General features: G+C 45.5%; 3 protein-coding genes across 3 annotated transcripts; 1 reads left to right on the top strand and 2 right to left on the bottom strand.

Annotated features, from left to right (window-relative positions):
* Positions 1 to 926: 926 nt before the first annotated feature.
* Positions 927 to 2,642, bottom strand: UTP3 (UTP3 small subunit processome component). The gene has a single exon (XM_054203914.1). The coding sequence runs from the start codon at positions 2,587 to 2,589 to the stop codon at positions 997 to 999; it is 1,593 nt and encodes a 530-aa protein (XP_054059889.1). The 5' UTR covers positions 2,590 to 2,642; the 3' UTR covers positions 927 to 996.
* A 3,948-nt stretch (positions 2,643 to 6,590) lies between these two features.
* JCHAIN (joining chain of multimeric IgA and IgM) lies at positions 6,591 to 13,056 on the top strand. Its single transcript, XM_054203961.1, has 4 exons — positions 6,591 to 6,749; positions 10,783 to 10,918; positions 11,032 to 11,112; positions 11,597 to 13,056. The coding sequence occupies exons 1-4, from the start codon at positions 6,686 to 6,688 to the stop codon at positions 11,796 to 11,798; spliced, it is 483 nt and encodes a 160-aa protein (XP_054059936.1). The 5' UTR covers positions 6,591 to 6,685; the 3' UTR covers positions 11,799 to 13,056.
* A 2,610-nt stretch (positions 13,057 to 15,666) lies between these two features.
* FAM47E (family with sequence similarity 47 member E) lies at positions 15,667 to 22,191 on the bottom strand. The gene is made up of 7 exons (XM_054204248.1): positions 21,829 to 22,191; positions 20,505 to 20,662; positions 19,660 to 19,813; positions 18,890 to 19,096; positions 17,668 to 17,817; positions 16,366 to 16,443; positions 15,667 to 15,756 (listed from the first exon to the last, which is right to left on the bottom strand). The coding sequence occupies exons 1-7, from the start codon at positions 22,189 to 22,191 to the stop codon at positions 15,667 to 15,669; spliced, it is 1,200 nt and encodes a 399-aa protein (XP_054060223.1).
* Between the last annotated feature and the right edge of the window lie 4,522 nt (positions 22,192 to 26,713).

Raw genomic sequence — 26,713 nt, forward strand, 5'->3', positions numbered from 1 at the left:
TCTGCAGCGTGAAATAGCATTTATTGACAAAAAAAATATTCACCTGAAGTTATTTCACACAGGAAACAGCCAGCACTACCTTTCAGATGCTACTGGTGGACAAATCAAGGCACGGGCTCCCCAAAACCCATCCCAGACACAAGGGCAGGTCTTACCTGAGGCAGTGTTTGTTAAACTTTTAATAAAAATTCATCAATCGTTCCTCCTTTACAGCCTGAACTGGAACTGGCCACTCCCAGCAAGAACTTCAATGTGGGGTTAAACACGTTTCTCCACCAGAAGGCATGGAAGTAAAAGAAATATTTTTAAAGTTTACCTTCTAACTGAAGACGCCCTTACATCTTACCTGTTTGTCCTGTATCAATACTGTGTTAGGCCTACAGCAGCAGGCAACAGTTAATATATTCATCATGGATGAAGCGAGTGTGTTTATCACAGACACAAATAACTACGGAATCCAGCCAAGTCCTTGCTTCGCTTCTCACTGAACTCAGAAAGAGGGGAAACGGCACCTCAGGCCTCATGAGATTTAAGTAATAGCTTTCTGCTCAGTTACAGAATTAAAAGGAGGGCCCAGAACAAGACAGGAAAAAGACGGCAGCGACAGTTGCACGACCCGCCTCGTCACCCACCCGCTGGAGATCCCTCCATCCCACCCCCATCTCCCCATCGATCCCACACAGACCATTGCATTCCCTTTGCTTGAAACATCCCTCATGGCCTCTCAGAGCCAGTATTTACAGTGCGGAAAGACAGCATCACAATAAAGAAAAACCTCTTTTCTTTATGTCGGCCAGGTGAGTAAAGGGCCCTGTGCCACTTTTAGAGACAGTACCTTCTGAAAAGCATCCTCTGAAAAAAAAAAAAAAAAACCCAAACCACAAATACCACCCCCAACCCCAGTTTTGTTAAGATAAACACACACGATCTTTTACAAAATTTTTATTGGATTCAGTAGTGCTACTCGCAGCTCTCAGAAAAAGAGAAAAGTTAGTATCATTGAAGCTTCCTGCTTTTCTTAACTCCCGCGCGAATGCCAGACAGTTCCCCGGCGTATCTGTGCAATTCCCTCCGAACTTCACGGACCTGGCCCTTGCGGCGAATCTTGGCTCGCCGGAACTTCTCCCTGTGCTTGACCCTGGGGTTGCGATCGATCTTCTTCCTTCTGGGCGTGAGGCCTTTGTTCTTGATCATCTGATAGGTCACACCTCTCTTCTTATTTGGATCCTCTCCTTCCAGCACCGCTTCTTCTTCAAGCGCGCCTTGGTCTTCAGTTCTCTTCCTCTTGAGTTTCATCTTCTCCTCCATCTTCTTGTAGTACTCTAGGGCAGCCTCTTCGTCCAGGTCTGACTCATCTGACGGTTCGTCAGCAGTAGCCCGGCCATTAGGAAGCGCAGGAGCACGCTTTGATTTTTTCTTAACATCCAGTGGGAGAAACACCGCAAACTTCTTCTCTCTCCGTAGTTTATCTTCCTTCTTATCATAGTAGCTTTTCAAAAGCATACGAACTTGTGAGGATAACTTTTGATCTATAACAGCTAAGTCATTGATTATATTTCTATAAGCAACCAGCCGTTCGATAATGGGGTGACTGTGAACCGGAATCCTCTTGGACTTCAAAACCAAATAGAAACTGATGTTGGCACAGTAATTCAGGTAGAGATGATACTTGGTCTGCAAATAGCGACTGCCCTTCCCTTGCGGGATAGTGCCGTTTTTGACCATTTGCAACAGCGGGTGCAGCTCATCCTTGAGCTCCATGAGCTTGACTTCCAAGTCCTCAATCAGGTGCAGGAGCTCAGGGGACTCCTGCTTCAGCAGCTTCAGCTGCTCCTTCTTGGGAAGGGCCTGCAAATCCTTGTCAATCTTCTGCCCCTTGCTATCGTGGGTTTTCTGCTGCTCAGCCAGATAGCCCTGGATCATATCCAGCCCGTAATCATCTTCCCCCAGGTCTTGCACCAACCTCCTCTGGATGACTTGAGCCTCCTGCTCCTCTTCCTCCTCCTCAGCATCGACTTCTTGCTGGCTACGCTTGCCCTTGGCCTGGGCATCACTCCCGTAGTCCGTGTCGTAGTACAGCTGCTTGCGTTGGCCCCAGGAGAGCTCATGGGGGAGCTTGGTGTCCTGGCGGCGCTCCTCCAAGTCGCTTTCCATGGAGAGGTCCCCATCTTCATCTTCAACCTCGTCTTCCTCCTCCTCTTCACCTTCTCCACCCTCCTCTTCTTCACCTTCTTCATCCTCCTCACCTTCTCCATCCTCCTCTTCCTCACCTTCGTCCTCTTCTGCGCTGTGGTCTATGAAAAGATCCACACCCTGTTTCTCCTCCTCCTCCTCCTCTTCTTCGTCTTCCTCACCGTCTTCCTCCTCGCTGTCCTCGGGCAGCTGCAGGCCCAGCACTTCCTCCTCCTCCTCCTCACTGTCCCCGGCCTCCTCCTCCCCGCTCTCCAGGGCCGCCATCACCGCCCGGAACTGCGCCTCCTGGAAGTCCTCCTCCTCCTCCACCGGCGCTCCGGGCGCCTCCTCCCCGACATCCTCCGCCTCGGCGGGGTCTGGCGGCGGCCGCAGGACGGTGCCGCGGCGAGTCCTCATGGCTCCGCTCCGCGTCCTCACGGCTCCGCTTCCGGCTCTCTGCGCCGCGCTTCCGCTTCCGGCCCGGCCGCCCTTCCGCTTCCGGGTCGGGTGTTCCCGCCGCCGTCGGGCGTCGGTGTTTGCTGACGGCTGGCGGTTCCGTGCCGGAGGTACCGGTGGGATCGCTCCAGGTGCGGAGCCGGCGGGAGTTGGCTTCTCCCATGGGATTGCCCGTAGAGCAATAGCCCATAGGCGCAGCCCCGGGAGGAGCCGCCCTTCCATTCCATTCCATCCTGACAGGTGTCGGCAACGAATAATGCCACGCAGAAATAGAAGAGTGCCTTTTTTACCTCCTTTAGGGTTTTTTTTTTTTCCACGTACAAATGCCGTCTGTACAGTAATCTTACCATAACGAGAGGAAAAAAAAAAAACCCCAAATCGCGACAGAAAGCGCACCTGACATCTGTCCCCCCTTAACTGAAACTCCTCATGGCTCAGTTCCCTACAACCACACCGAAGTTTCAGAGAGAAGACGACATGTTTGAAAGCCTCCCTGGGCACATCCGAGGTACATAAATTAACTCTCCCGAGTCCTTCCCTCCACCAAACTGCATCTTTGGAGGGACACGGGCATCTCCAGCCCGTCCCCGGGGGCTGCGGATCAGCGTCAGGCAGCTGCTGCTCCCCGCTCCCCTCCTCCTGGTGTCCCAGTCCAATGGAGCTCAGAACCCCAGATAAATTAAGCAGCCACACAGCCCAGCGAGAAGAGTTCTGCTTAGAACGAGTGCAGGTGTTTTTTTCTCACTGCAGAACAGGTGCGGTTTTATTTATAAATTCTGTCCACCTTGTGGAAAAAGACATGTCAAGCAAATATTAAGATTAACTGAAACAGAGAGGGGTGCACATTTTTACTCACTTCTTGGCAATTCATTTGGATTCTGGTAGATCTCTGACGGCAGACCAATCTCGCGAGCCTTTTTTCTGACACATTCAGCTTCTGCACATAGTCACCTCCAGGTCAAAATTTTCCATATTTGCGCTTGCACCAAATATTTCTTTTGCTTCAGACTAAGACGCTTTTTCCAAATCTGTCCGTGCCAATTTTCAGGTATCACCTCCCCTGGATACAGGCCTGGAACAAGAATAACTTGGTTTGGGGCAACGAGACATAGCACTCATTTAATTTGTTAGCCACACCTCAGTGGAAATTCTCACTTTATACTGGCTGGCCACTAAAATACAGCCCTCCCCTGATCAGGCTTTGTAGTCTTTCTGCTTAATCCTACCATTTTTTTGGGGTGAAGTCCCTCCAGAGAATTCTCCAATCAATTTCTGTGTGGTTAAAACTCCAGGTAACTTCTGCTAACTCGACTTACAGAAACCCAGGCCTTCAGTGTGTCCCTGACCCTGGTTTCCGTCCAACTGCCCTCACAGTGTAGCACCCTCATTTTTTTTATTTTTTTTTTTCAAGTTTGTTCTTTCAAAATTCAGAGCCTTAAAACCAGACCAACTTCCACTTAAACCCTCCGTGATTTCAATGGAATTTACCCGTTGTCTCTCAATCCAAGGGTAATGTCTAAGAGCAGAAAAGAAATGACACCTACATACATTCACACCTTCTCCAGGACTTGCTGAAAATATCATCCGCTTCTGGTGAAGCTGGAGATGACCTCCAATATGAGCGAGTTCGTCCAGTTATCAGGAACTGCTCACGCCAAATCACACTGGTTTGCTGTAAGCATCAGTGGAATCACCACTACTAATACCATAATCAGTGACCACTGCAGGTCTGTTTTAATCCACCAGTTTCTCTGCTCCTGAGCGAAAAATGAGGAGAAAAGCAAGCCGTAGGACAGACTGCTAGTGGACGGTGTGTTATCTGGAGACACCCCATGCCGCGGTACGGCCGTCCTCCTCTCCACTCCTCACCCAGCGTAGCAAGGACGCACAAAGACACAACTATTTTGCCCCACTTCATCCAGGCATCTGCCCGGCTTCTTGCCTGGAAAATCCTAGTTCAGCATGTCCAGGGCCAACGGGAGGCACGGGACAAGTGCAAGGAAACAGAGCCTACAGGACTGGGTCCCGTTTCTTTTCAAATTCTGAATTATTCCTCCACTAGCCTCCGCTTCGCAATGAAATTGGGAGTCTACCTCCCCACTCAGCCTAGAATTTAAACCTGGGGTGATGGTTTGCCAGCCCCTTTCCAAACTGCCACGGTCCTTTAGCGCCTGCTGCCCCAGATAATATTTGGTAATTCAACATGTCACACACTGAGAAGGGGATAGTCCATAAAAGTAACAATTCATAAAACAAGTCTTCCCCTAAAGAGCTTGAAATCTCGATAGAAATCCCCAGAAACATGCAGGTGGCTGAACGGGACTAAAAATAGCTCTCGCGGCACCGCGTACAGACCAAAGGGACTGCATGCAGACATGTAGATTTAGCAACCGAAACTCAGATATGCCGAGCACCGGCAGGCAGGGAAGACCACCGAAATCAACAGAATCACACAGAATATCCTTCTGCTCAGTCAAACCCAAAAATACTCATGAATGCCTCTGCTTGGATTTTACCAGTGCCGTATTTTTATCAGAGCAGTTTGGCAAAGGAGACCAGGACCAGCCTCTTTTGCACAGGCTTTATTCTGCTGCCTGCATCTCCCCTTCTTGTATATTTCTTTAAAAAAAATAAATCTGATTTTGTTACAAAAAAAAGATGACCGAAATAAATAGTGCTTTAGATAGACACTCCTACCACGCCATGGTGAGCCAGGTTTATTTTTAACCTTCTGCAGAAGATGGAGCACAGGGAACACGTTGCTGCTGCTTCAGAAGAGAGCTCCACATAAAACTCTTGGCAATACATTCTGGGGAGGGAGGAAGGAAGGAAAGAAAACCAAGTCTTGCCCTCCTGAAAATGGAAGTCTAGTGGGAGAACAAGGTTTGCGAAGGAGAATTATGGTATAACCCGATGCCCTGCTAGGAACCGGGCTCGCACCCATCATTCCCCACCACCTCCGAGGAGAAACCTTGAGTGTAAGCACTGCTGATGCAACACAGCAGCTCATTGCATCATGCAACTGCTGCGTGAGAGGTTCGCACTGGGAGAAAAAGCTGAGAACGCAGATTTTGGGGTCTCTGAATAGCTCTGACTCCTGATGGAGGTGTTTGGAGGTCCTTGCTAAAGAGTACTATTAAGGCCAGGCTCCCCTTCACTAGTGGCCTTTTCTGTGCAAGACACATACATACGCTACACACACAGCTCCGGTCATTGCAGGTTACGCTGCAATGCTATTTTTTCCAGAGTTACACAGGTGATCCCAAATCTGGGACAGGAAAAAAAAAAACCCAGGTCTTCTCCAGTACTCCCCTCCTTCAGGAGTCATCTGCTTGCCCAATAGCTGAGACAGTTCCCCTGGGACCTGACTCAGCCTTTCTTGTACCACAAATCCCACGGAGGCCCTTTTCCATTCAACAGGAAAGGAACTCCTTGACGGAGTGGGCAAAGCTGGAGGAAGAGCTCAGCTTTGCCACAGACCTACTGTTGCTTTACCCCTTCTTTTACCCCTCCCCTCTCTCATCTTGTCTGCTCTGACTGCAAGCTCTTTGGGGGCAGGTCGAGCCCCTAATGTGTGTCTGCAGAGAACCTGGTGCAAACAGGATTCTGCTCCTGAAGACTTTAAGCCTTTTTATATCCCGAGTCAAGTGATCTTTAAGTCCAAGTTATCAAAGCTAGGAGCCAGAGCTGTCACCTTTTGGCTACCTGGAAACTTTCTTCCCTCACACTCCTCACGCCCAGGTGGGAGAGTGCCACCGGCCCTGGCCATAAGGTGTCCCCTAAGGACCAGGGTGGTTTTGCACTTTGCTTCATTGCTTGTTGGTGGTGAACATAATGAAAACACGCAGTAATAGCGCAACCCCCTGCCCCTCTTCACCTTTGAAAGCTAGAGGTCTCCGTGCATTAAACATGCCTGGTTTCAGTCCCCAGCCACATTTTCCACGGTGTCGGTGCTGGGCTGTTTATTTTAGGAAACAAAGAGCTGTATCATTTGCACACGCCCTTATAGGCAGACACAGGCTCTCCACTCCTGTTCTTCAAAAGAAGGGGAGGCAAGATGAAGAGCTCTTTGTTGCTGTGCGTGGCCTTGGCCATCTCCTCGGGGTTCGTCCTTGTGGCAGGTAGGTGAGAAATTAAGAGCATGGAAAACTGCTTAAGATACCAGTGACGGGTTTTGTGTAATTGGCCATTAATAATTTTAAGAGTCAAAAAAATTTGAACCTCACAGCGTGCTCAAGCAGTCATGCTTCAGTGGTTCTTGGACGCCTCAGTGTCTTTCTGCACCGCAGAGCTGTGTGATTTTAATTTCTGCCTTGAGGCTAAAGAAGTGATGGCTAGCTGCAAATTTAAGGCTTTACAATTAGCCATTTTTGATCGGTTCTCTAAAGCAACAAACCGCAAAAACGCATGCTTGCTTTCCCGCAGCGCTAGGAAGCTCGCAAGACTCTTACCTGCTAGATTTAAAGGCTTCTAAGAATCTTCCTGGTAATCCTGTCATATTGCTACTGCCATCTTTTTTCCCTCATTAAGCTGTAGTTTATCATGTAGCTCCACTGAATTTCTTGGAGACTCTCAATCGAGGCTGCAATCAGACTGTTATCCCAGCACACTCAGTGCATTTGATGGGTAACAGGTACTGTCTGTACTAATACCAGATCTCTATACGACACCCTCATTCACATGGCGGATCTGGTTGGCAAGGGTAAGTCCATGCTGAAGGATAACCATCCCAACAGCTGGGCAACAGCATCCCTGCGTTTCCTCTGGCTTTCAGGAAAGGGCATCTAGTTGCCTAACGAGGCAGGTCCTTGGAGAGTACTGCTTCCTACGAAAAGCAACCAGCTGTATAATCCAGGAACTGAAAAGGCAGAAAACGTTGAGAAATACTGTGTCAGTTCAACACAGAGCCCAGCCTGGTTTTCCCCATTCATACCCGTGGCTTGAGATATATATGCACACATAAGCAGCCCGGAGGGGAAGTCAAATTTGAGTTACATGCACCTACAAGAGTGCTGTTTTTACTAATTATATTGCAATTACTGTATTTTGGGGCTAATTGAGCCTCTTCCTGCTTTATTAAAGTGGCTATTTGCACTTGCAACCAAGTTCGAACAGGTATTTCTGGAATGCCTTTGCTGCAGCCGAGTTTTGTTGAGCTTTGCAGTGTTTTACAGGACAAACTGATATTTGAAGATGAGAAATTTTTTTCCAAATAAGCTGAGTGTCGAGGAGGGAGGGAACACTATCTTGCAGGAAACCATGCACCAGAAAATCCAACCTGCAGACATTTCGGAGGACATTAGAAAATTTTGTATTTAACTACTTCCTCCCCAAAGGGATTTGACTGAGCGATACACGGAAATATTGCTGATAAAACTTTCTTTTTCTGCAGCTTTGAGATTTTGCTTTAAAAAAAATAACATATGGAGTACCTGTAACTTTTATGGTTAGTGACGCCAAGAGTATTGCACAAGGAATTAAATCAGGACAATATTTTTAGAGCAGAGTCAAAAAAACCCTGCAGGTTCATAAAAGTATATTAACACAAAGCTCCCAAAGGTTTTGGGACAAATTTTGAAGCCAATAGGATCTGACTTGAATATTAGCTTTGGATTAAGGGCTTAGAAAGAAACGCACACAACATTACCTAGAACACAGTGACAGACATTGGAGGAAGCTCTATGTGAAGGACAAGAAGCCAGACACTTTCTATATGAAAAAAAATAAAGGCTAAGACTCAAGGAGGCCGAGACTGAAGAGGGTTTTCCAGTAAGCTGGAAGCTCTGAGCAACCCGATCTAGTGGGAGGTGTCCCTGCCCATGACAGGGGGGTTGGAACAAGATGGTCTTTAAGGTCCCTTCCGACCCTGACAATTCTATGATTCTAAGCTTCTGCTTCAGTGGGAAACGTTCGTGTTGAGCGATGGGTTGGCAGAGAGGAAGCATGCAGAGCAAGGGAGGTTGCAATAAGGGGTGTAAAGAGACAAGCACCATTAACTCCAAGTAATGACCATCTCCGCGTGTCAGATACGATTATGTATTGCTGCCTTGGTGGGGCACGCTGCCGTCAGAAGCGTGACTGGACTTACACTCTGTGCACGTTTTGCAGTGGTATGTGGCCAGCTGGCCAGTTGTGCTGGATGCTATACAGAGAAACTCTCAAAGCCACCCCTTACTCTGAAGGGCTCAATGGGCACCTGCTGCAGTGGGACACGCTGCAGAGGGATAAAGAAAAGCATAAAGGGCAAGGTCTCTTACATGCCCGTAATCGCTTGCTCCACTGCCCAAAGCAGGAGAGCAAGGTATTTTCATTCCCGATTGAGAAACCTCCCCAGCAAACATTTTTCAGAAGGTATTCTGCTCTCCATCACAGAAATAGCATCCGAAACCAGCAGGTGAATTGTGTGGTCAGTCTGAGGCATCACCTTACACAACTTTGGCGCCTTTTTCACAATTATGTGGCCTGTAAGGATCTCGGAAAATAACCCAGTGGAATGGAAGCAGATGAGACCAGCACATTGTAGGGGCAGGAAGCAAGCTCTAAGAAGCCCTGGGTAGAAAACCTGGCATGCTATTTTCATTACATTGTATGGAGCAGACACTTAGGGGCTCTGCCAACCAATACTGTCCTTGTTTGGTCTCGCAGGCAGCTTCATGTGACAGGTACGCCACTGCCAATAGCAGCTAACAACAGCAAATTGACAGTACCGCTTGGCGTCGGTGTGCTCCTCCTGGATCCCAGCTTCACTATTGCTCCCACAGGCTTTGAGCACTGTCCCTATAGCAACGGGGTCTGCTGTTCGTAAAACCCAGCAGCTTTGGACATAGAAATAAAAAAAACCACAGACATGAGCTTATGCAACACGTCTGCTTCCTTGCTGACCCATGCTTTGGCAACTGCCAGAAATCCAGCTGTTAGGACCACAGCTTTTAAGTCAAAGTGACTATGAAATCTTCCATAAACACGATGGACCGACACTTTTACCCTCTTTCTTTCTCCCCATGGTTAAACCAAAGGACAAGCAGAGTAAGCCAGTCCCCAGAACTGAGGTCCATCTGAGCCCAGTCGTAACTACCTCTTACAAAAACCACTGGTTTTGGTACTTCTAAGCAGACTGGAGATGCTATAGGAAGAGCAATGCTGCAAAGTGACAGCTGTGAACTTGATTTTAGCAGCCTGTAGAATACAGAGGGATGTAAAAACAGCCACTTAAGAAAGGCATGACTGTGTGTGCGTATAAAAGCAAGGCTGGCTTGCTTTGAGTGAAGAGACCAGAGGCTCTGCGTTGAGGAAAACCAGCTAGCAAAGAACAAGCTATTTCAAATCCATCTACTTGCACAGTAAGTAGGCGCTGCATGCCACCAGGAACATTCAAAAAGCCTCTGGGTGACAGATGGGATATTTTACCCTGTTTTGACCGAGTTTCATATTGAATAGCATGCTAAAAGTACAGGAGACATAGGCAAGCTGGTGGTTCTTTATTTGAGGAAGGTCCTCAACTGCCCAACTCAACTTCAGGGTAGATAGAAGACCAAAACAAGTCAGGACTGGAGTCTTCCCTGCAAACCACAACCATCCTAAGGGCCGCTTACCTTTCACTGCCAGGTCACCAGGCTGCCATCTTGCTGGGTCCTGTAGTGCTTTTTGGCATCCGTTCCCTCAGGGACCTGAAGGACAACATACCACACAAGGAAAACTGACACATCTGCCACATTGGCAAGGTCAGAGGCATTTATTTAGAAGCCAGATCCAAACTAGGGTTTGGACTGCTGAACAGTCCTGGTGCACTAGAGTGGAACTGGGTAACCGCCAGCTGCCAAGCATAGCTCAAATTTTGCAAGGGGAATTTCCTCCCGTTTCACAAGAAACCCTTGCATATTTGTCTCTCTCCAGCAACAGAGCGTCCAGGTTCATTGTTTGCTCCTTCCCAGTCCCAACACCTCCACGTACAGAAGCATACCGTAGACTGAGCAGGGAAGACAGCTGAACTCATCTTTGCCAAGAGGCTCATTTGTGCCTGTCGCAAGCTGGACTTTAATCAATCCAGATGCCATAACAGTGCATTTCTGGTGTTGTCATCACTTGGCTTTCTGCTAGAGCAGGTTTCAAGGTCTTTTCTTCTCAACTCTGGGATTGCATATCCTGTGCTTGCAGGTTATCCACGGAACTCTGAGGACGAGGAGTATGTGCTGGTCAATAACAAGTGTCAGTGTGTAACAGTGACCTCAAAGTTTGTCCCCTCCAAAGAAAATCCCGGTGAAGAAATCCTGGAGAGAAACATACGCATCCTGTAAGTGGCAGAAAAGTATTAGACAGAGGTGTTGAATCGGGAATCGTTCACAGCAGAATAGTCCCGTTTAATAAGCAGTTTTCATGAGAGCGGTTCTCTTCCCTCCTTTGCAGAGTCCCCCTGAAGGCTCGAGAGAACATCTCTGACCCCCTGTCCCCACTCAGAACCACTTTTGTCTACCGCATGACTGAACTGTAAGTAATTTTATTTGCTAAGTTGATTTCCTAAGACTTAACCTCCCCTGCAGGATTGCCCACAGCAGCTCATAAACATGCTTGAAGGCCAGTAGAGAAGGTGAGGGAGAGTCACAGAGGAAACTCTTCCCAATGGAGCCTACCTTTCATATTCTGTTGCAAACCAAGAAGTTATCTCCATGATTAGTTCACATAAGGTTTCACACGTAGACGAAAGTTTCATTCTGATCCCTGTTCATCTCAAATATCTTAAAGACCAGCAAATTACACATTGCCGTTTTAACCCTCTCTTTTAGGGATCCGTCTTGGCAAAAGCAGTTCAACAACATTAAAAGCATCTATCTGGGAGTTGCTGGGTAAAACCCAGGAAGGCCAGAGTACTCTTCTAGCTACATCTGGAGATCAGCAAGGAAGATTTGGGTTTTACCAGGGGCAGCTTTTCATCACACCTCCTAACGCTTATTTTATTCTCCATCTCTTCTAGCTGCAAAAAATGCGATCCTGTAGAAATTGAGCTGGGTGGTGAGATATACCAGGCTCAGCAGAGCACCTCCTGCGACGAACCTGAAACCTGCTATACCTACAACAGGGACAAGTGCTACACCACAACCTTCCCATTCCGCTACCACGGGGAGATCAGGAATGTTCAAGCAGCTCTGACACCCGCGTCCTGCTATGCTGACTAGCTCAATCCACTGCCATGCTAATGCCTTGTCGCAGTCAGCGTTCCTATCAGAAAATACATGTATAGCAGCGTAGTATCTGGACGACAGTGTCCAAAACATCAGCTCCCAGAGTAATGCCAACTTGCCTCTTCATATCCTTTTCAACATCAGACTAGTGCCATCTCCCAAGAGCAGCTACTTGTTGTCATAGACTCTGTTCTCATATCCCCCGCAGGCATCCACAATGCCATTATTATACATCTCGGACATTATCACCATATAGACCGGACCCTCAGTAGATGTAAATCAGTAATTCCCTTGAAGTCAAGGGAACTACAGCGATTTACAACACCGGGGAACCTGTCTTTTTGTCAGTCTCCCATTGGTCTTCATCTGAGCAAGGCTGCCATGGACATCAGCAGGCATGTCCACGTACTTCCCTCCCTCAGCCATCTACAGCAAACCTCCGCACACCCTTTATAGGAGACCCTTTGATTACATTAGCAGAACTCATGCCATTACTAGAAGGCTGTCTTACAATCATAGTTGAGAGAATATCTGAACGATGAGACTGAGAATTCAAATTTCAAAGGTAGTTTACAATTGGGCATTCTAGACCCTTCTAGCACTTTGACAATTGCAAGCTTCTAGTTTTCGCGTGCATTTAGAGATGATCACAAGATGCCTCCTCCCTGAAGCGTTCTGCAAAGTTGCCAGCACCTCAGCTGTGCCAGGAATAGTCAAGTCTTCTAGGACATGTTACATATTTCACTTTCTGTGCTTACTTACTGATATTGCTGCCTTCTTCCAAGTCTGCTCCAAGTTCAATTCATTTTAAAAGAAAGCTCAAGTTGACTCAAATTTGTTTTCTTTTTCTGCGTTAAGCTTCAAGAAATACTATGAAGGTGACTCAGTTGCTAGTGCAGGACCCTAGTTCAGGATTCAATTCCTTCTTTCACACCAGCAGGTTTTTTTCCTTTGTACAAGAAACCCTCGCCTAATAAAGGAGCTGATGATTCTGTATTGCACCTTACATTTAAATGCATTACACTGGGTATCGCCCACAGAGACATCCTGTACATGAGCACATAAGGTGTCCAGCATTACCTTTGGGGTGGCTGCTATGTTTCTCACTGTTGTCAGAAGTTGATTGGAAAAACCTTTAGCTGTTCTGAAAAGTCCTTACCTGTCTTCACACATAATTGGAATATTAAACCAGCAAAAACCTTATTCTGATAATTGTAGCTTTGTTAGTGAAACAGTAAATAAACATTTTTCTGCAGCAGTCTGTGTGTTATATTCCAGTTCAATGAAAACTCAGAAGAAAAAGCCAAGTCTATAATCATATTCTTTCCTCTTTCACAGTGAAGTAAAAAGCTCTCCCTAAATAACTATTTATACTTACAGGCAAAGCCTCCTGAAATACTGGGATAGAAATACTATAATGTACTTGCTGAAACGATGACAGATTGAGGTTGACCTGGTTTATGATTTTAGGATCAGCTCCACATCGCCGAGCTGCTTCAAGACCCTGTGAGTCAGTGCAGGATTGGAGTTTAAAAATCCAAACATCGCCTAAATCACTCTCAGAACTGCAATCCGCAGCTCAGATTTTAACCTCACCACTGGAAAAAGTGCCTTTAAGACTGGTAGGTTGGGGGCTAGTTATTCATATGCAAGGTGGCTGTCCTAAAGAAAAAACAATCTTGTGGGGGGCAAATTTTCAAGAGCAAAGGATTTTCCCCCCCCCCTTCCTTCATGCAATAAGACAGCCAATTCAAAGAAATGCAAAATGCAAAAGGAGGTAACGGGATTCCTGCCGTGTACTGACACAGCTCTGAGTGTTTCAGTGATTAGGTACTAAGCTCTCTGAAATTTGTCTCAAAGATATTTTCGTCTTCCAAGTCCTGGTGTTCACCAGCCTAGGAGTGCTGTCATGTCAGTTCGTAGGTTGTGTTGAGGCTGCATTTTATCTCCCAACACAGCTCTTGGGATTACAGCCACAGGAAATTGCCAGTCCTTGGGGCTCAGCCTCTGCCCTGGGACCATCCGCCTAAACGACAAGATTCACATTTACTCACACATCCTGTTGTAAAGCCAACAGAAGATTCACATTTACTCACAACAGGACTGGAAATCACCCTGCAGCACATCTTGGGAGTCCAGCAATGCCAGCACAGACCGCTCATGAGAGGCATTCAGGAAAAAAAGAAATCAAAGCACAGACTGTTCTCCGAGCAGCTGTGAACAGGTATTTGCTTAGACCATCTTGGGCAGAGCAAATAGCCACTGGGAAAAAAGACAAAGTGTTCTGCAAGCTCCCCGTGTGCTATTCAGCTTTATAATAAAGCAGGATTCATTCCCCCCCACAAAGCCTGCGCTGACGGCCCTCCCCTCCCTTGGTACTGGACTGTGTTAGCCAGGTTTTAAATAACTCAAAGCAACATAGCAAGTTAAATCAGGCTCTGAATCCTTACCTGAAATCCAGGACAGTAAAACAGGAGCGAGTGAGGTCTGCTTGTCCCTGACAGCATACCGGGGAGGGTCTGGGACCTTCGAGGCAGGGGAAGAGGTGCTGATGGACAAGAGAAATTCCCCTTGCTGGGGGCTGTCTTAGATGTGCCATTAAAAACATGTCCTGCTTGTAAATATCTTGTTTTTCAGACTGTGTGGCCACTACTTCAAAGTGGGATTTTTTTGACGAGTGCTGATGTTGGGGTACAAACGCCTCCCTTGGTGTGCACTCCTTTGTTTCATTATCCAAGTGACTATGGTGGGACAAGGCTTCCCGCTTGGGCTTGCTATACTTTCCTGCCAGCTCCAGCTTTTTCTTCACAGGCGAGGTTGGTTCTTTATCCGCATATGATGTTTGTTGAATAGTTCATCTTAGTGCATTTAAGCTAAATTCATTTTCTCTGACTTGTAGGAATACATTTTTATTTTGTCTCCACAGGCTACTTCTGGGTTTCATTCTTCCCAGGTCTGTCCACGTCCAAACACTGTTCTGTTGCTTATGCAATGTTGAGTTGAAGAAGGATTTCTCGCTAGTTTTGTTTAGAAGTCCCTTTTGAAGCATGGATATTTATCCTCATAATCCTGTTCCCAGTTTGACAAAAAAGTTTAATTAGCAGTAGGAACTACAGCACACATTGAAACCGAGCAAAACAAATCCTTGAGGTCCAAGACATTGTTTGACAGTAGGGAATTCAGCAAAGAAGGCAGCTTATGACCGCAACCAACCAGGCAAAGCTGCAGTTTAACTCACAGATACACCAAAGGGCTACGGGATAGCCCAGTTCCTGCTCTGTAAAGGCTTCAGCTGTTTCTATTAGGTATTTTTGGTGTAGTAATAGATCGCAGGCTATGATTTTTAGTGGTCTCGCTGTATTAAGTCTGCTTTTGTCAGCACAAGGTTTGTCCACAGTGGGATCTTTCAGGTCTTGCAGAAGGCTATCACTTTGTACGCTCTCAGGTGGAAGGTTTCAGTAGGTATATATAAACTGCAGCCAGTCGTGCCTTAGAGAATTCAGAGATTACTTATTTATATTCTCTAAAGCAGTAAGCACAATGCTTCAAAAACACTTAGTTGTTTGTGGACCAGGATCTGCAACTAAGGCAGCATGTTACAGCACAAGCCATCATCGGTGCCTTCTAGCCGAGCCCAAGCACTGCTCAGTGCCAAGTGGTTTGCGCCTTGAATTTGGGAGTCCAAACCCAATCTTCAAACTATCATCTGACCATTTCAGAACTAACTCAAAGCTACCTCTAGGTTCATTCTAAGGTAAGAATATTCTTTTAGGAACAGCTCAGCTACTAGCTTCTATTCATTTTAAGAGAATTTAGAAATCTGTATTAATTCATGGTTGTGAAAGATCCTTCTCTTGTTTTTTCATCTCTCTTTAGATAGGTTCTTGCAAGCTTTGGATGTCTTCTCTGGAGCTCTACTATCATTTCCCCCAGACAGGATTTTCAGAAGGAACTGAAACAAAACATTAAACATAAGCATGATTAGCAGCCTCAAATGACACTTAGAGCGATTAGAGGAAAAGGTAAAGATATGTAAAGAGAAAGGGTCCAAAAATCCAGCGCACATATTGCTCAGTTGCAGCTGTTGCTTATGATAACGAGATGAAACTCAGTGAAGTCCCTTCCTGGGCATTCAGAGGTTGAAATCTCTTTTGCACCCACAGTTAACACGTAGCACTGCCTTCCGCGCATGCCGGTGAGACACGATAACATCAGCCACACAAGCTGCAGAGCCGTGCGAGTCCCAAGCGTCCATCAAAATACCTGTTCACCTGCTCCCAGGACAGCGCTTCGTACTGGTCCTTCACATTAAGCACGAACAGGGGGATCCCAGCACCACTTCCAAGACCCTCTGCTGAACTGAGCCCCAGCTCCTTCTGAAGCCCCATTTGCAGTTACACCAGTTCCTCCCCTCCAAAAGCTCCAACACACAGAAGGGAAGAACTGGAGGTCCCTGATCTAGGTGGTTTTACAACCAGAATCTTGGGACAACCCAGCAATAGCCACAAGCACATCAACATGGGGACACAGGCAACAGCCTCAGCAGATTCTCATGACTCACCCGAGGCTTGCTGTAGCCCTTTCTTTCCAGGAATTCCTTCAAGGCCTGTGTGCTGTGCAGCTGTGTGACGTCCATCTCCTAAATTAATTTCCACAGTATATTAAAATAAAAGTCAAATTTCAATTTTCTGTATAGGTTCCACATGCCTAAAGAAACCACACAGCATATATCTGTCCAGCTCTCATGAAAACTTATGAAGCAATAAATATTTTAACTGCTAGCAGCTCTAAGTAGCTCAGATTTCTTTTTTTTCTTTTCAAAGAAATGAGGTTGCTTTGTTAATGCAAAGCTGTTTTTAGCAAATTATAATTTATGATGATGGAATCTTATGTCCTGCGCTACACAGTCATTTCCCCCAGCATCTTTGGAAAGGGATGTAGGAAGAGTTATTCTTCGTTATCCAAGTAAGCACACCTACCCTCAATAATCTGCAGTCTGTTCCCAGGAGGAGCTGGACACCGGGTGGATTATTATGAATAATAATATATATAATGGTGAACTTCACCTTTATTTTTAAGCAACATGAATAAAACCATAACCTTTGCTTTTGTGTTCTTCTGAGCTCAGCTCTTCTCAGGCATCCTGTCTGCGTAACTTACTCTTTTGTCTTACAGACAGCAATTTGTTATCAAACAGGAGCGACACTTGCCATTCAGCTCACCAGCCCTTTGCACTTGGCATCATTTTAGTCCCATGCAACTCAGTTTTGCATTTGGAAGGAGTGCCCTCTAGAGCATGAGCAACGTCCTCCCTTCTTACTGTGCAGTAAGCATGAAGATGAAGTAGATTTTTTTTTTTTTAAGAAAAGGAAACTAAAGCTACATCTAAGTAAACCCAGTCATTGAAGAAGAGCCTGCCTGCTCTTCAAACCCCTCCTAATAACACCATGTACCACAGCCGAATCCAGCACCTTTGTCAAGGTAGGTATTGCAGTGAAACAAAACCAAGATAAAAACACCCTAAAGCATTCCGAGGTGCCCATTGCATAGGAATACATTTTGGCCACATATGATGCCAAAAGCATCCAAGGAACCGGATGTACAACATTGATTTCAACTAAACCTTGATTTGTGCTTATTCGCCTTCCAGAGCTATCATCCATATACAGGTGCCCTGCAGCCAGGCTAATCCAAGGGATGAGCCTGTTTGAACCGCATTTATCTCAGCTTGGATAACACGGTCTGTGCCACATCTATTTGTGGCTATCAAACACAATACAGCGCCCAGAGACATTCCCATCAGAGAACAATCTCTCCTAGTGACACCAGAAAAGAGTGATATCACTTTTTACATTCACAGTACCTTTTCAGACCCTTTCTTTGCATTCCCAAGGCTATTGAGTGTTGCTTCTGGAGCTTTTAATGGTTTGTTCGCTTTCTGTTTTCTCCACTTTGTGGGATCAAGATACCACGCTCCATATCTGATCTTCTCCCCTTTTGGTTGGGAAGGGACCTGCAAAAACTCTGTTTCAGTGTTCTTTCATCACATTGGCATTTGTCCCTCATGACATAGGCAGGACAGACACTGTTCCACAACCTGAATATCCTACAACTGTACAATATGAAGGCGATGGCTGATGAGAATGCCTCGCTAGCAATTTTTTCCCCACCAAGGCAGCAAGTATCAAAAGCTGTTTCTGGGAACCCCTACCCTCAAGTCATCTGACCATTTTTTTTTTTTAAACTAGTTTTTGTGATAACCTGGGAAGGAAGTCTGTGAGGGTCATACTTTGGGAGTCAGAGGCTGAATAAATGTTTTCCTATTTCAAAAATCAAATTTCTCAGCAGTGAAAAAAAACCTACTTATAGGATTGAGAACTGCAAACTTGCAGTTAAGCCAGCACTGGCCCAGCTTCAGTCTCTTACCTAAAAATCATCCAGCAAATATTACGCTGAAATCCTTCTCCAGTTTTGACCTCAACCATATGACTGTTGATTATGATTATAAGAAGATACAGGAAGAAAAGCTGGTAATGGGAAAGGTAACGATTGGAAGGTCACTGTCCTCATGCTTCAGCTTCTTCCAGTTGTTGACACCTCCACCAGTCCCCCTGCTCTCCCCTACATCAGCGCCACACACACTTGGGACTGAGGACTTCTTGAAGCTCCAACTGGAACATCTAACAAACTAGATCTGGAGATGGGTCAGACATGATGTCCTTCGCCTAATCCAAAGCTCACACAGCATAAACCCATGTTTTTCTGTTGATTTCACTGGCTTTGGCAATCAGCAAAACCGTGGACAACTCTCTACAGTTTGGCAAGCAAAAAGACTGTATGGTTGAGCACTAAATAATCCTTTTAGTTGTCCTTCTCATTTTACCTCTCTGCTGCATGTAAAAGGTAACAATTATTGAACATTTCCTTTTTCAACTGTACTCTGGATCCTTAAAATACAAATACAGAAAAATATCAAGTGGTCCCTGGAAAAAAACAGGCTCCTTTCTCATCTCCCATGGGTACCCTTCCCCACAAGCCATCCAAAACAATTAGACTTTTGCAAATGTAAATGTGAGCTCTTTTACCTTAACCTGGCAGGGCAGGCTGCTTAGGTGATGAGAACTCCTGACAGCTAACTGGGGAGGTGAAATCTCCCGGCCCTTTGGCTTCTCTGCTTCCACTTTGTTGAAATTCACAGCATGTAAAGGTGAGGGGCCAGTGGCCTCCCTTTCACAGCTGGCATTGAGCAAGCTCATGAGGGTATCTTCATCCATGCTGCTGTTCCCTCCTCCCTGGAACAACCCCAGGACAGTCTCAGAGCAGGGAATAAAGCAGCATCTCATCACCAGTATGTTCTCGCACACATTTCCTCCCACCACTCTACAGTACTATTAAACCCAGCATCACAGTTTCAGCTGATCCACAAGTATGCTTGCATTGGCATTGTCACAGCGATGTGGCAATCGCAAAGACGGTTTGGAGCCAACACACGAATCGGTGTATTAATTTCACACAGAAGGGGACTGCTCCAAGGTAAGGCAGTTAAATAGCCATTTGGACACGGATGACTTGCCTGAAAAAAGCGACACCGCTTTCTGAAGCAAACTTATTTAACAGTATTTTTGTATAACGATACTTATTCCTTGCTTTACATTTCGGTGGCCTGAGCCCTATTAGTCACAACAGGACATCAGAGCTAAGAGTCAAGAAGAAATCTTGGTTTTGACTTTGGATCTCAGATTCATACATCCAGAGCCATATTTTTACTTCTTAAGTCCAAAGACATTTAGCCTAAATGAAACAATTAGGTTTCTAGAGTCAAGGAGAGCAGCGGTGGCAGTTTTTGTGTGCTTACCAAAGACATAACCCAGTCACAGTAACGCCGGATCGCTCGCTTTCTGTTTTCATCGAGGGGAGCAGAGTCAGTCAGCACGGCCTCCTTGTCTCGTCCTGCTACCTTCTTCTTGGAGAGCCACAGACACAGGGCTTTGCCTCCAGACTCCTTCCCACTACGGGTATTAATGCAATGCAGTCAGAAACACCCTTTGATTAGCTACAGCGATAGGTGTCACCACACAGTCAATCTTGGACAACAGCCTAAAGCTGGATCCTGTGTTTGCACATATGCCTTTGGATTGCAGCTGCTGCTGTTGGCCACTAAACACGGCATGATTTTTTCAAGAAATAGCTCGGGCAGTTTGAACCAGTTGTGAAGGCCACCCTCACAAACAGAAGAAAGGATATATCAAACAGCAGAGTCCCAAGGTTTGCCTGCAAGGCTTGAAATAACCTGCCACCTTCAAAATAGAAAACCCTAAAAAGTTGAAGCTTGGAACCGTATGTGCCCATCACTATGCCTTTTTGTGACTATTCAAAGTGGTCAGGGAAGAATAAAGTGACAGCGCTTCTTTTGCCATAGCTAATGCAGCCTCTACAACAAGCCACCAGTGAGGCTGTCTCCTTATGTTTTCAAATCACTCGGGACTAATCCTGACTGGTCTCTGAGCAGCTAGTGGCATAACAATTTATTTATCAGTACCACCGAGGAAGGCAAAGGAACCCATCTTTTAATGGAAACTAGTCCCACAATAGATCCATGTAAATTTCAGTTAAGGGCTTAAATTCCTTTTCCCACTCATTTCAGAGAAGGGGGCACTCGGAACCATTTGTGTTGCTGTCTTCATCTTGTCCTGTACTCACTGTACTCCCGTCTCGGAAGCTGTTACTTTGCTTTGCATGTCCTCCATATGATGCAGCACCTCCTGAAGGGGGTGGTTCTCCTGTTCGCAGACACTGTAGCCAGCCTTGCTCTTCAAAAGCACTTCAGGATCGGGGACACCAGCATCTTCTCTCAAGAGCTACAAGCCAAGCAAAAACACAGCCTGCGTTCAAAAATAACCTCACTGGAGTGCGTCTGCTTGGGGGCCGTGTGAAGGACTGCCCCACATGAAAGTCTCCTCAAGTCTACTAGCAGTTGAAGCAGTTCATAGTCCAGAAGCTTCAATTTACACACCTTTCTCAAAAATCCCTAAAGCATTAATTGCAACTCAGGCTGCTTGCTAGATCTGTGAATCATGCTGAAATTCTGGTCTCATCTTCTATGGCAATTTGCTGTACCACACATGAAATTTTCCTTCAGCTGCTTTTAAGGTTCCTTCCTTTCAGTACAATCCCTCATTTCATGATCCCATCGCCCCAGTAACAGCAGCCTGGGATTGGGGCGAGCTCTGCTGTTGCTTGTTCTCACAGAACAGAGACCAAATTCCCTTTTCTGAATTCTAAGGCTCCTCCCAATGAACCCATCCACCATGTTCTTGCATCCTAGCCTTAGGTGAGTATATGCCCTCAGAGAAGGCTAAACGATACTCAGGTGCTTCACCCAGGGGACTTTATCTTCTGTAGCACATCCCCTGGAAAAGTCTTCCAGCTCTCCCCCATTTGTTTTGAGAGGAACTAGGAGCAAAAGGCTTATTTCCCCACTCTATTTGGTCACCGTTCTCCATCTGCAACATCAAACAAGCACGTTCCAGAAGTTCCCAGCCACACAAGAGACAAGGACCTGCTAGCTTTTGCTTGCACGAAGCAGACAAATTTGAGTAACTGGAGACTGGGAAAAGAGGGACAATTCTGTAAACAGGCTGAGAAATCAAGGTAATGGGATATATTGGGCTATCTTAGGCATACTCCTACCTTCTCAATTCTAATTAGATTCTCTGCCTGCTCTATAATGTCCATTTGTACCCATGTCTGGTGATAGCTTAGCAGATAATGCATTTACTGTAATCTGTTGGCAGGGATGGCAGGCACTAGATTTCTCAATTAGCCCATTCCCACAAATTACTTGCTGACAATTCAGACTTATCTAAATCTTAGTTACCTGTAATATCAGTTGTCTTATTTTCCCTTTGGAAAGAAACAGAACTTGCTGTGGTTTTTTTTTTAATTTACAGTAGTAGTTGCACACTAGATTAGTTTCCTGGTCCAACTCTAAAGGAGCATTTAATCGGGATTACAAAATCATTACCTTTGGGGAGGTACTTTTCTCCAGGCATGGGTAGAGCACTACAGGCTTCTGTTTCAGACGGCACTCTATCTGTGCAACATAATCCCTCCTGACTTGCTGCAGCAGGCTGAGTTTGGACAGACAGACCTGTGTTCTGGAAGATTTCCTCCTTTTCTTCCACAGAACTGTGGATGAAGATTTCAGTGTGCTGTTCTGAAGGGTAATTGAGACAGGCCGCTTTCTACCATACACAATCATGTTATCAGATGGAGGAGGAAAGCCATCTCTGAAGTCATCTAGACCTTTTTTCAGGAATATCCAGCGTTGACCATTAAGGGAGTCTGAGAATCTCAGTCTGCTTTCTCGGAAGTCCTTATAAGACATTTTCTCCTTTCTGCAAGCAAATTAGATGAAGCAGAGCTCAAAGGCTGTATTCTAGTGTACAAGACTGGAGTACTTTTAGAGTACAAGCGGATATTCATCTCCAACCATGGTTCCCCACACCAGCCAGCAGTTCGCTGCTGCTCAGCTTTTGAGAAAAGCTTGTAAAACACCGACTTAATCCATATGAAGGACACCCAAACCCCAGCATTTCCAGCTCACAGAAAATCCTGGCTTTTCAGAAGTTTGTTTTTGAATAAAAAATTGATAATGTTTTAGAGGTTCTGTTTCGACACATAGTTATTTTATACATATGTCTATTGCTTCAATGATAAAAATATTTTCCAAGATCACCAACATGGCTCACAAATGCCTCACTTCAGTTGACTACAACTGTGCCAGCTTTCGGCCACATTTCAGTCATGGCCTACCAAATTCGTTTAATGTGTCAAGCAAAATAGCTTTGGCAGTTTCAGAGAATGACTTACAAGTTGGTAGCTGAACCATCCTTCATTTTCCAGAGCTTGCAGGTAGCATCCAACCTGCAGTTTCCAAGGTGGTTCAGGCTGTTGCAGGGGACACCAATAGGAGGGTGGCCACAGCAGCCTGGAGCAGGCAAACTGGAGTAGAAGACCCCAACTGTTTGGTAAAATGGTCAGAGGCTGAATTAACTCCCAGGTGTCAGCTATTTGTATCTCCAAGTGGAGATACAATGTCTCCTAAGATATCTTAGGAACTCCACAAGCACAGTAACAGTGATTTACAATTATGAAACTCATTTACATCCTCTTTGATCTGTAAGGATTAAATGCAGCACAAGAAAGTAGAGACTTAACACTTACCATCTTCACCAGAACATTGTCTGTGCTATGGGAACGTGAAGAGACCACTACAAATCTAATGCAAAAAAGGAGACAGGCATCACTAAACCCCAGCCACCCTGCATTTCGCACATACCAGGTGTTGATGGAGTCACACATGTGTGGACCCTACTTTAGTTTTACTATTTTATGCTAAATATATTCTCACCCTAGTTTGTTTTGTTTCCCTTATTCTTTAAATGCTAGAAAGGCATTTCTTTTTTTTTTCTGCCAAATCATTCAGCAGCTGCGAAGTCTGTCTATTTACAAAAAGCCCTGAGATGCTGCCACAAAGGCATGCACAAGCTACTTCAAGTACCTCTTTAGCAATACAAAGCCAGATCCACAGTTTTTCAGCTGCACAGCACAGGTGGGTAGTTCTTCACAGATGCTCCAGGTCAAAGTGCTCAGCAGAGCCTCCCAATCCTGCTGCAGAAAATGCCACCACAGCTACCTCTGCTGGAGCAGCCAGGCCTAGGAAGGACAGCGCATGCACCACTACAGCACACCCTTTGCCTTTTCCTCTGCGTGCATTTATGTCAAGGCAGCACTGTCCCAGACCCTGCAGAGACATCTGGTCAAGGCTTTATCCGTTTCTATACGCACACGAGCTAATACTCAGCCCCAAAGGCCCCTGCAGCCCTGACGTTGTCTTGCTCTTTGCTGTATCTCCTAAGGCATACAAAGGCTTTGGATACACAGCACAAGTTCTTGGGTGGTCAGGTGAACTCTGTGGCTCCTTGTCTACAACAGACTGTTAAATTCCCACTTTTCTCATCTTTTAAATTAATGCACAGTCATAAATGACCTTTTACTTAACAGATTTCCACTTCTCAATAGCCTGTCCAGAGCTTGGGGCAGCTCAGCAGTCAGTCAAGCTTGCCTGACTTGAGACACAAAGACCAAACCGAACTCAAAGACAAGGAGTGTTCTGTGGCTTCAGCTCAGCCCATGTTCTGATGTGCTGTTACTCTCTTCACTTGCTCTCACATCCACAGAATTCACTTCCTCCCCCTAGATTTCATGGTTTAAGGTGTACACGGTAATGCCACGTCAGACTGCTCACCACGCTTGTGTAGTTAATTTCTTTTTAACTCTATTGGCTGAAATGATCAAGCAGCAACTGACAGGTAACTGAAATTGCTACTTCAAGTGCCTTAAAGTCCTTGCTTGCCAAAGCATAAAAAAAGTTAACAACCCAAGAAGTTTCCTTTAGAGACGATCAGTGTGCTTGCAATATCAAGTATTGCAATACCAGTATGTGCAATATCCAGTGCCTCTAGATTAAGCACTTCCTGACTAACTCTGTATGAAATGTGTTCTAAGCCGGTACTATTAAGAACTGTAAACAGCTAAGTACATACCTTATATTTTACAGCTCTGACAGCGAAGATGTCATAGGAGAAAACTAACATCTTATTCTGCATTAACTGATGTAGAGGAAGTTACCTCCGTGGCATTCTGCAAGAAAATTTCTAGAAAACCTGAAAAATCTGCAAGAAAATCCGCAGTAGTAGTGCAGTGCTGCTTCAGCCAAGGCAGGCACCAGTTTTCAATCCCTACTGGGATAATGCACTAGGCATGTTTGCAGTTGGTTGTTGTGGAGACCAGATTCGCAACTCATTATCTGCCTAGAGGAAAGGCTTTCTTCACACACAGAAACATGCAGAGAACTCTTGGGGGCTGGGGTGAAAAATATTGGAATTAAAGCAGAATTTTCTTTTGCCACAACACATATCCTTATCTTTTCAACACCAGCACTTATTTACGCCTGAAAAACCAAAGTCTGATGCAATACACTATTCAATGTGTTCTTTAACAGTGCTCTCCAAGAAAAATATAAGCAGGAAACATGGGTCGGGTCCGGTGTTATCTCTTAATTTCTTGTGGGTTTGAATGGTGACACAAACTGGTAGATGAATGTGAAAGGAATGACTCGGGACAACAAGAGTACACTGGAGTAACTCTCCTTAACAGCTTGTGGAATACATTCCTCTAATTCCTCAACCAATTCTCACTGCGCTGCCTAAGCGTATTGGAAAATTTATGCGCACACTGGAAGCTCCAGTGAAACAGTTGACAGAGGTGGTATCACAGTACCTGCAAACACTGGGTTGATATTCTTTCTGGCTTTCAAATACCCTGCCGCAGCATTGCTTTCTTCCACGCTCTCCTGGGCAATAAGAAAAGAGCCAGAGATTCTTTGCCTGCTGAAGTATTATCACTCTTGAAGCAGCAGCCAGACCGGAGGGTAGATTTGTAATCAATTATATACACTCAGTAAATAGAGACTGCAATCCAAAAAGACACAGTAGAGTGGCTTCCATTAGGCAGGAGACACTTGGGGATTCTCTTACCCATGAAGGTGATAATCTACAGCACAGGTTTAAGACAGCTGTCACTCCCACTCACTAATAGCTTTTTTTAAAACAACAAAAAAGTAAATCCCAAATACGCCTCAAGTGTTTGTCTGCATTGCCAGCTTGCCACGCACAGTTAAGACTTGATGGCTTTTACCATACACAATGCTTCTCACAGCAAACACACACCCTAAAAGGGGCAACTCAAATTTAACGGGGGGCATGTTTACCATGGCTCCCCTGTGCTGTCACCACCCCACTAATCTTCCTTGAGCTCAATTCTCAGCCTTCTCAACAGAGCATGTCCATATTCAGGGGCCTCCTAGTAGAGAAAGCTGTTAGTTAGCATCAATCTTGTGTACAACAGCTTTTCTCTCTGGTGAGCGTTTCTAATTTCCAGAAAGCATGGATGGAAAAATGTTTTCCCCCACTTTGCAGCAAGCCTTGATACCCTGGGGCTGCCACAGAACAAAACCGAAGAGGCTATCTGTCTTGCCTTTTCAGCAATTCATGAATCTAAATTAACATCACAGATCCAAGGCTGAACAAAACAGATAAAGGCATTACCAGGCACCGCACTCAGGATGGAAGCTTAGCAAGCTTTTCCACCCCTTGCTGCAATGCTGGATGTACTTCCTTTACAGCCATCACATTTATATCACACAACAAGGGCTTGAGAGATGTGGAAAAACACCGAAAACAAGAGATTTGCAATTGCTTGACTGCAACTTAGAAACCTGTTTCTTCAGCATTATTTACACTGGCATTGACTAGTTTTTGTCAATGTTTTTGTAAACTGAAGACTTAAAACTCAGCTATGAAGTATAGTCTGAGAAGGAGTTAGAGTTGTTCTCTGCTACTACTCTGTAATCGTCCTAAGGCATTAAAAAGTATTTTTTCAAAGGCAATGCTTTTAGGGTATTCAAGCAATGTTTAGAAAACCAGTTTGTCATTTCAAACAGTTCTTTTCTATTCGGTTACTCTTCAGGACATTCTGGTTTTGAACTTGCCAAAACTTTTTGACCTTTGCAAAAAAACGTACTCCCTTCAGATGATTTAATGCAGCCATACAGTTCTGCTCTGCACAAAGGAATGCCACTGCATGCAAAGCTAAGGCTGAAAGCCCTCCAGTGCCACATAGATCACATCACAGCAGCAGAATTAACCTGGAGCATCATCCTCCCACTGCAACTGACCGAGCATTTATCAAAGCTTATGCTCTAGCATCACCCTACTTTGTTGAACAACAAGACACAGTTACTATGTCTCAGTCTGCAAATAATTTATGACTTTGTAACATAATCC

The sequence above is a fragment of the Rissa tridactyla genome, chromosome 5 (genome assembly GCF_028500815.1).
Source record: "Rissa tridactyla isolate bRisTri1 chromosome 5, bRisTri1.patW.cur.20221130, whole genome shotgun sequence".
Classification (NCBI taxonomy): Eukaryota; Metazoa; Chordata; class Aves; order Charadriiformes; family Laridae; genus Rissa; species Rissa tridactyla.